The sequence below is a fragment of the Dama dama genome, chromosome 11 (genome assembly GCF_033118175.1).
Source record: "Dama dama isolate Ldn47 chromosome 11, ASM3311817v1, whole genome shotgun sequence".
NCBI classification, from domain to species: Eukaryota; Metazoa; Chordata; class Mammalia; order Artiodactyla; family Cervidae; genus Dama; species Dama dama.
Genome location: NC_083691.1, coordinates 5719731 through 5729611, shown reverse-complemented (window position 1 = coordinate 5729611; position 9881 = coordinate 5719731). Strand labels below are relative to the sequence as shown.

Sequence of the window (9881 nt, the reverse complement as noted above, 5' to 3'; positions counted from 1 at the left end):
TCCAGGGCACCCAGGTGACGGCAAAGAGCAGGGAGTGTGGGGACCGCAGAGGAGGGGGTTCGCTCAGGGCTGTGCAGGGGTGGGGGGGATGTCAGGGCCTCCCAGATGCCCCCAGCTCCTGGCACCAGCTCTGTTCTGCCCGGAGCCCCATGGCTGAGCCCTGAACTCAGAGCTGACAGCCATGCTAATCCCGTCTCAGGCTGGCAGCCGCCCCCAGCCGGGAGGGGGCCCTGAGCCCCGGGAGAGCTGCTTCGGAGTCCCCATTCGTCGTGGATGGCAGAGTGGTACCACCGGGAGATTATCTACACCCGGCTGGTCCCCAGCAGCCGGCCCCCGGCTCCCCAAGAGGAGGCGGCGGGCTATTAAGGAGAGACCTGGGAAGGGGGCAAGGCGGGAGGAGGGCTAATCAAAGCCTCCTGATTGTAATCGTCCGAAGGTGCCGGCCTCCTCGTGAACGCGCGGACCGCGTGGCCTGCCTCTGGCTCCGCGGGGCTTCTCCCTGCTGGGGCCATGCTGGCTAATGTTCTTTCGGCCTAACTCTATTTAAATTCACATTTCCATCATCCCCCAGAGGAGCCGGCGAGAGAGCTGAGCTGCGTGGTATAAGCCAGCAAAGGATTAGATGGGGTGGGTGTTATTTTTTCCTTTTATTTTCCTTAGCGATGGAGGTGAGGTTATGGGGGGTCGCTGCTCTAGAATCCTGCACTGTCAGAGTCAGAAAGGCCATGAGGCCGTCCAGCCTAACTCCCTTCAATGTCCGGAGGGGAAACTGAGGCAAGGCCCTCGCACATGGGGCAGAGGCCCCTCCCCCGATTCCTTCCGGGGCAGGTGTCCAGGAAAGACCGGAGCCCAGATCTCTTGCCCCTTTGGAACTGGCAGATGGGACCACCTCCCTTGAAACTGAAGCCCCCTCAGAAGTCCCCCAGAGACCCGCCCCTCCCCGGCTGCTGGCTGAGCGAGCTCCTGTCGTGAGTCACCTTTCTCCAGAGCACAGCTGGGGCCTCGTTGGCTCCGCTGGAGGCTCCCAGGGGCTGGCAGAGGCCACGGCCTCCCGAGTGAGGAGGAGGGAGCAGGTGAGGGGCCATCAGACAGGGACCCAGGCAGGGGGCCAGCTGTAGCTGCCAGGCCAGAAATGTGGCTCCCTGGGGAGGCTAAGCCGATGGGGCTGGGGGTGGGGAAGGAGGGTAGAGGGAGGGGAAGGGGGCAGAGGGGGACCGGAGGGAGGAGAGGGCCCTCCCTTCGTCCTGCTGCCCACCTGGAGGGTGGGGGACGCGTAGGGCAGAAGACAGGCGGCAGCAGGGGGAGCGGAAGTTAGCTGCGTTTGGGATGAAACTCATGAATGCCAAAAATGTTCAGAGAAGCATCTGGTTTTGTTTTTTTTTTCAATCTCCCCCATTATCAACAGCTTGGGTGCTGCAGAGGGGGCTGCAGCCCAGCCTGGAGGTCCCCCCTGCCAAGAGGCCCTGCCACCCTGATGACAGTGGGTTCTATGTGTGATGACCTCCTCCAGGCACCCAGGCAGAGCCCTGGGTTGCTTGGTATCCCCGGGACCCATAGCTCAGCTGCTCAGAACAGCTCCTCACCTCCGAGGCTCCTCCTCTGAGACTGGTGGGCAGGGGGGAGCTTTGGCTTCTAACCCACCGGGAGGTACTGGGTCCTCTCCTCCAGGGTGAGGACGGTCCATCCTTGGGTGGGGGGGATCGGTGGCAGGGTAGCCTCCTGCATGGATCCCAAGGCTCTGGGCTACTACCACTCGTTCCAGTGTGAGCCCTCTCCTACAAGCCTATGGACCAATATGTTGTCCCATTCCACCGCCTGTGCTGGGTCCCAACCCAGGCTCAGAGAGGTTGAGACACCCGCCTATGATGGCCCAGCAGGAAGTGCCCTCATCGGCCCTTGTGCTGCCCCCATTTAGGTGCCCACGTGACTGCAGTCTGCCTTGTTTTCCATAAACTGTCAGCATCAGAGTCGAGAGGGCTTATAAGGAGCAGGATGGGGTAAACCATGCACTTGGCCACCCCAGGGCTCCAGCCCCAAAGGGACCTAGAAACGGGGGTGAAATTGAGGCTCTCATAGGATACAGTTTGGCCAGGAAATCGGGCACCTTGCCCCAGACCCTGGTTGCCCCAACCCGGAGACCCCTGAAGGAGCTTGGTTCCAGGGACGATGATGGTGAACAGGAGGTGAAATGGGACGTGAGTGTGCATCCAAGTCCAGAAGGTTCTGTGGGAGTAATATCTAGTCCCAAGAGACTCCAGTCTCAACTGCCGAGACCAGAGTGGGCCAAGAGATGGTTCTGACCCTCATGAATCCACCTCAAGTCTCTGCCCAGAAAGGAAAAGTCAGTTCTCCCCTCTTCAGGCCCTGGGACCATCTCTCAGCTCACACGACAGGTCGTGAGGCCTCAAAGTGGGAAGAGGGCGGGTGGCCTGAGGCTGGGGTGGGCTCTGTTGACCGCCGGGCTGGGGACCCTGGGCCCAGACACTGAAGAGGGATCTCCAGCTTCTAGAATCTTCCGACCGCTGAATCTGAGGACCAGAGGCTCTTAGAATCATGAAATCATGGGCCTCCCAGGATGTTTGGGATAATATTTTTTTAAAAAAAAAAGAAAAGTGAGAGATAGCAAATGGCAAAGGAATTTGGTAATTCTTCCCAAATGTGAGCATGGCTGATTCCTTTGTGCCTCTTGGCGGGTGTGTGCGGGGTGTCTGGGAGGGGGTGGGAACACGGAGGGGGCGCTGGAGAGGCTGCCAGGACACCTGCTGCTTCCTGAACCGGAACCAGAGACTGATACCCGCTCCAGATGTCGCGCAGCCCCCCACCCGCCCCCACTTTCTCCTGCTAACTCTAGCCCCTGTGGCTGGGTCCCTGCTAGCCTGGGATGCCACTGTGACCAGGACGAGCCCCCAGCCCAGCGCCCCCTCCCCCAGGCCCTGCCCCACCTCCCCCTTCTTCAAATGAGGTGTCTGGATTTGATTTTAGCTGAGATACTCTGTTTAAAAGAGATCTTTTATGGAACCCCGTGGTCGGAGAGCAAAGTTGTTCTGGGCAGGGTGGGCAGGGGCTGCTGAAGGCCCCTGGCCCCCCTGCTGGTCTGCCAGCAACCCCCTTCAGCCCCTCCTGCCTTCAGCCCCGCAGAGCCGCTCCGCAGAACCTGAGCTGGCGAGACAGACATCTTTAACCCCTGGCCTGGAGGGATGTTCTGCAGAGGTAACATCAAACCTGCACACACTGGAAAACCCTCGGAGTCTAAGACAATGGGTCAGCTCCTCAGATGCCAAGGGAGCCTGGGCTCCTTGCCAGGCTGGCCAGCCGCTCTGCTCGCATCTGTGACCAGCTGAGCAGGGGCCCGGATATCGGCCAGCAGAGGTCACTGAAGGAGGTGGGGGTTGGCATGTCTGCTCTGAGAAGGGGCCTTTTACCCCCAGCCTTGCCCTTGAAACCTTCCATGCAGCAAGTCTGGGGGGAAACCCTTGAAACCTTCCATGAGGCACGTCCTAGAGGCAGTTAGAGGTCCATGTGCAGGACTGTGGGTGCGGGTCATGTGTCATCTCTGAACAAGGGATGATCAAGGGCTAGAGATGCCGTGGCAAGTCTCAGGGACCCCCAGCTTGAGAATTCCAGGTCACCATCCTGGGCGGGGCACATGCCGTGTGGTCAAGGAGAGCTTCCTCCATCAAGTGGCCAGTGCAGGACATGAGTAAGGACTGGTGGCCTCCTTGTGGGAAACCCCTGGGGTCCCTGGAAGGCTCTGGGTGGCTCTGAGCGTAGACAGAGCCCACACAGGCATGTGGATGGTTGCTGGTTCAGGCGCTCAATCGTGTCCAAGTCTTTGCAACCCTGTGGACTGCAGCATGCCAGGCTTCTCTGTCCTTCACTATCTCCTGGAGTTTGCGCAAACTCATGTCCATTGAGTGGATGATGCCAGCTGACCATCTCATCCTCTATCGTCCCGTTCTCCTCCTGCCCTCAATCTTTCCCAGCATCAGGGTCTTTTTCAATGAGTCAGCTCTTCTTTCACATCAGGTGGCCAAAGTATTGGAGTTTCAGCTTCAGCATCAGTGCTTCCAATAAATATTCAGGGTTGATTTCTTTTAGGATGGACTGGTTTGATCTCCTTGCAGTCCAAGGGACTCTCAAGAGTCTTCTCTAGCACTACAGTTCAAAAGCATCAATTCAACCTTCTTTATGGTCCAACTCTCACATCCGTACATGACTACTGGAAAAACCATAGCTTCAACCAGACGGACCTTTGTCAACAAAGTGATGTCTCTGCTTTTCAGATGGTGAGGAGCAGAAAAAGTGAGTCCTGTGGCTCACATGGGTTCATCAGAACTCACAGCTGCCGGGCCTCTGGGATGCAGGAGGGTCAGTAGCAGCTCTTCTAAAATGCTGTGAATCTAGGAATCTGTGACCTCTGATTCCCAGACACTGCTCTCTGACTCAGAGGTTGGGACCTGTCACAAGCAAAACTCCCAGGACAGCTGTCTCCATGCCCTACTCCCAGGGATGCCTCCTGCTGACCTCTCGCCCTCGGCAGTGAACCCTAACACAAGTGGAGGGTCAGAGGATGGAGGCGAGATGGGGGGCAGCCTTCCCACAACTGTCCCACACAGGCTGGGGACTGCTTGGAACGGGGCCAGGCCAGCCTGAGTTGCGACCCTACTCACACAGCTCCTCAGACGTCCGCATGATATTAATAATGGAAGGGCCTGCACTTGGCTCCCGAAGGAGCTTGGAATGCCAAGCTGTCCTACCACAGACAGATGAGGGGGCTTGGGTGGGAGGGGGGCTGCCATGGGCAGGGCGGCTCTCCTGCAGCCTGCCCCCACCCCTGGGGGGGCTGTCTGAGCCTCTGTGAGAATGCTTTGTTAAGCTCCATTAAATATGCATCTCCACCTTTAAACTTTAATGGCCCACTTTGAGGTGTCGCATTTTTCACCTCCTGGGATGAGTGAGGGTTGAGCTGCTGAGAGCTGATGTCTGGCCCTGGGTGGGGACACAGGCCCAGCCCCTTGACCAGTGCCTGGTCCTTGGACAAAGCACAGCTGGGAGACGCTACCCACAGGAGCTGATCATGCCAACCTAACCTGGCTAGGGAGGGTCCCTCCAATAGAGTTTCTCTGGGCAATCTGGGCCAGCTAACTTTTCCTATAAAGGGCTGGCAGTAAATGCTTTAGGCTTTGTCTGCTTGTGCATCTTAACCCTTTAAAGAAGTGAACACCTTTAGCTTACCGGCTGGAGTTGAATTTGACTGTGGGCCATAGTTTGCCAACGCCGGGGCAACCATAGCGTACCTAGAGAGGGAGGAGCAAAGGGCTTTGGAATCAGGCCGACCTGGGCCAGGAGTGGTGACCTTTGAAATAGTCACCAAGCTGTGCAATTTCGTTCCACCGATCGGAACAGATGCCAGTTGTGAACAGGGCACATGGGGACCTGTTACCCTGCCTCCCTGCCTGGGTCCTCTTGGCTCTGCTGCCCACCACCCATCCTGTGGAGAACTGCCACCTCATGATGTCTGTTTTCTCTCTGATTATAAAGTGGATATGCAAACGGGGCCTCAAAAGCCTGCTGTGAGAAGTGAATGAGATAAGACGGGGAAACACTGACCAGAGCAAGCCAGGAGTGCATACCACAGGCTGCCCATCAGAATCATCCTGATCCTGAAAAAGTACTCTGGGCAAAACCACCGTGAAGGAGCAAAGCAAGGTTGTATGCTTTTACCACATCTGTTCTGCATAGTATTAGAAGTTCTAGCCAAAGCAGTTAAGCAAGAAAAAGAAATAAAAGGCATCCATCGAGGAAATCCGAATCAAAACCAAAGATACCACTTCACACTAATTAGGATGGCTATATATATAAAAAAAAGCAGAAAATAGCAAATGTTGATGGGGGTATGGAGACATTGGATCTCTAGGCACAGCTGATAAAATGTAAAATGGTGGTTCCTCAAAAAAGTACAAATAGAATGGTCAGCAATTGCACTTCTGGGTACATTCCAAGAAAATATATTCCCAAAAGAATTGAAAGCAAAGTCTCAAAGAGATATCTGTATGCCCACATTCATAGTAGCTTTATTCACAATAGCCAAAAGATGGAAGCAGGGACTTCTGTGGTGGTCCAGTGACTAAGACTCTGAAATTTCAAGGCAGGGGGCCCAGGTTTGATCCCTGGTCAGGGAACTAGCTCCCACACGTCACAGCTAGAGATCCCGCATGCTGCCAGTAAGAACTGGCACAGTCAAATAAAGAAATACAAATATTTTTTAAAAGATGGATGCAACCCAGTGTCCATCGGTGGACGGATGAATGGACAAACAAAATGTGGTACGCCCGTACGCTGGAAAACTGCTGAGTCATAAAAAGGAACGTCGTTCTGACGCATATGATGGCATGGCACGCGAAAGAGGCCAGACCCAAAAGGCCGCATACTGTATGTCCCCTTCTGTATGAAATACCCAGAATAGGCAAGTCCGCGGAGACGGGCAGTAGAGTAAGTAGAATATATGCTTGCTGGGGTGGGGGAGGGGGTTGGGGGAGGTGAGAATGGAGACTGACCCTTCAGTGGGTGTAGGGTTTCCACTGGGATGATGGGGAAGTCCTGCAGCCGGATGATGCAGATGGTTGCAGGACACTGTAATTCCATTGCATTGTACCCTTTAAAATGGTTAAAACAGCAAGCTTTCTGTTTTGGGTGTTTTACCACCATAAACATTTATCAGGAGATATCCAGGCTGGTGGAACTGGACTGTGCTCTGTGAGACGCAGGAATCTCAGCCTCTGATGTGCAGCCAGGGTTGGGTGGCAGACACCTATGGGGGGTCTTCAGGAAGTGTAGGTTTGGAGAGGAAGCTCTCGGGAGAGGGGGAGTGGGACAGAGAGGGGAGCACTTTCTCTCAAACCCTGTTCTACTGAGCCCCAAGGCCCATGTAGTGTGGACACTGCAGGAAAGCTGGACCGTTGAGCCGGCGCTCTGCAAAAAAAGAGTCCAAGGGCTTCCCTGGTGGCTCAGTGGTAAAGAATCCGCCTGCTGGTGCCAGGAGACACGGGTTCAATCCCTGGTCCAGGAAGATCCCACGTGCTGCATAGCAACCGAGCCCTTGTGCCACAGTTGTAGCCTAGAATCTGGGAACCGCGACTTCTGAGCCCACTTGCTGCAAGAACTGAAGCCCAAACGCCCCAGAGCCGGCGCTCCACGATCAGAGCGACCACCGCCAGGAGAGGCCCGAGCCCCGCCACTAAAGGGCAGACCCCGCTCGCCACAGCTAGAGAGAAGCCCACACAGCAGCGAAGACCCAGCACGGCCAGAAGTAAATAAATTATTAAAAAAGAAAAAGAAAGAGAGTCCAGTCGCGGCTTCGCTGGGTTATGGTGACAATTCCTAGACCAGGGTGGGGAAGGCTTTTTGCTCCACGTGGAGGCAAGACTCCAGGACCAAGCTCTAGGGACATGTCCCAAGTGACCACACCAATGTGGGCGCTGAGTGAGGCCCCAGGCCCCAGGAGGTGTTGCTGGGCGAGGGGCCTAGCCTGGTGGGTGGAGGGTGGCCAAGAGCATGGGCTGGGGTCCCAGTCCTGCCATCGCAAGCCATGTGACCTGGATCTGACCCCTCCCTCTCCCAGCTATTTAACAAAGCCGTGAAGATCTCCCCTTCCTGCAGTGGCGAAGCTGAGAGGGGGGAGCCTGTGGGCCTGGCACGGGGCGGGCGTCCAGCAGATGCTCCAGTGGTAGCCGCATGGATGCGGCCCAGGCTGGTCTGATGGGGCGAGACAGGCAGGCCCCTGAGACAGATGTCCAGCTTCAGCACCCTGTCTCCTGCCCATCTCTGCGGGGCACACCAGCCAGAACATTGGGGCACACCAGCCAAAATGTGAACCTTGCACAGATGAGGATGAGCGTTGTTGCTAAGCTCAGAGCAGCAGGCCTGAGGTCCAGCATCCGCGGGTGGCCAAGGACACTCAGAACAGCCTCCGAGGAACAGTGGAAGGGACAGGAGATAGCTGGTTTCTACAATGTTGTTTAGTTATCAGTAATCTGTGATAGCCAGACAATTCACACATGTTCAAGAAGGGAAGGAATGAATGAGCAGATGGAGGAATGAATGAGTGAATGGTTCTCTGCCCTCCAGGGTGGATGTTCACCTGTTGTTTTTTATTTTATTTGTTTTTTATTTTATATTGGAGTATAGTTGATTTACAATGGTTTGTCATAGCAAAGTAATTTAGCTATACATACTTGTATACCTGTTCCTTTTCAGATTCTCTTCTCATATAGGTCATTACAGAGTATTGAGTAGAGTTCCCTAGCTATAGAGTAGGTCTTTTTTGATTATCTGTTTTGTATATAGGAGGAGAGCATGGCAACTCACTCCAGTATTCTTGCCTGGAGAATCCCTTGGACAGAGGAGCCTGGCTGGCTACAGTCCATGGGGTCGCAAAGAGTCAGACAAGACTGAAGTGACTTAGCGCACACGCAGCATGTTATCTATTAATTCCAGCCTCTAAACTTTTCTCTCCCCTGACCATTGCCCTTTGATAATCATACGTTTTCTACGTCTGTGAGTCTGTTTCTGTTTTGTAAATAGGTTCATTTGTATCATTTTTTTAGATTCCACATATTAGTGACATCAAATGATATTTGTCTTTGTCTGACTGACTTCACTTAGTAGGATCATCTCTAGGGCCATCCATGATGCTGCAAGTGGCATCATTCCCTTCTTGTTTATGGCAGAGTAATATTCCATTGTGTATATGTACCAGGTCTTCTTCTTTTTTTTTTTTTTTTTGATGTCTGATCTTATTTATTTGTTACTCTTAGAACATCTCATTTTTGACTGGACTCAGACTTAGAAGTAGAAGCTCTCAGAGAGGACAGCCTCCGTCTCTTGGCAATCTGTTCCTGCCGTTTTTCTTTGGCCTCCTTCATTCTCTTGGCCAAAAGTTTAGCATATTCTGCAGCCTCTTCTTTGTTTTTCTTAGTACGCTGTTTCTTCAGAGCAATACGCCGGCGTTTGTGTTGCAGAACTCGTGGAGTCACGAGACGCTGAATCTTGGGTGCTTTAGTCCTAGGTTTCTTACCTTCTTTGTTTAGGGGCTTTCGCACAACATACTGGCGGACGTCATCTTCTTTAGAGAGATTGAAAAGTTTGCGGATTCTGCTAGCTCTTTTGGGACCCAGGCGACGAAGCACTGTAGTATCAGTGAGTCCAGGAATATCCTTCTCCCCTTTTTTCACGATGACCAAGTTGAGAACACTCAGATTGGCATCCACAATGCAACCCCGTACAGATTTGCGCTTTCTCTCTCCAGTCCTCCTTGGTCTGTAACAGGAATGCCCCTTACTCAGTAGCAGGCGAACTCGGCCATGGGTCAAGACACCCTGCTTCATGGGGAAACCCTGCTTATCGTTCCCGCCACTGATTCGGACCACATAACCCTTCCATTCTTCACCCAGAGCGTCAGCAGCAACTTCTGTGGCCATACGCTTCTCGTAGAAGGTACGAAGTTTTCGTTCATCGTCCACTTCAATGAGCTTCTGGCAGCCAGTGGCCGGGAAAGAGATGTTCAGCTTCATTCTGAAGTGGCCGACTGTACCAGGTCTTCTTTATCCATTCCTCTGTTGATGGACATTTAGGTTGCTTCCATTTCTAGGCTATTCATTCACCGTACCTAACACAGAAATTGGGCTGCCTGCTCCTAAAAGGGGTAGAAACGTATTTTAAGGTTGAAAGAATAGGAAGGGGCCAGTGTCCAACCTCATCTCTGTGAAGGCAGTTCTGTGGCCCCAGGTGAGTCACTTCTCTTCTTGGCCCCGTGTTCTCATCTGGAAACGGGGTCTCTGTGCCTCACTCACCGCTGGGCTCCCCAGGTCCCCAGATGGACC

At 54.0% G+C, this 9881-nt stretch overlaps 1 protein-coding gene across 1 annotated transcript; it reads right to left on the bottom strand.

The window, feature by feature from the left end:
* Positions 1-8778: 8778 nt before the first annotated feature.
* LOC133064376 (small ribosomal subunit protein eS6-like) lies at positions 8779-9583 on the bottom strand. The gene has a single exon (XM_061154391.1). It carries the CDS (start codon positions 9570-9572, stop codon positions 8823-8825), a length of 750 nt encoding a protein of 249 aa, XP_061010374.1. The 5' UTR covers positions 9573-9583; the 3' UTR covers positions 8779-8822.
* Positions 9584-9881: the final 298 nt, after the last annotated feature.

Bases quoted from the DNA above. Each gene is read 5' to 3' on its own strand.
- LOC133064376 (XM_061154391.1), bottom strand. From the start codon at position 9,572: ATGAAGCTGAACATCTCTTTCCCGGCCACTGGCTGCCAGAAGCTCATT.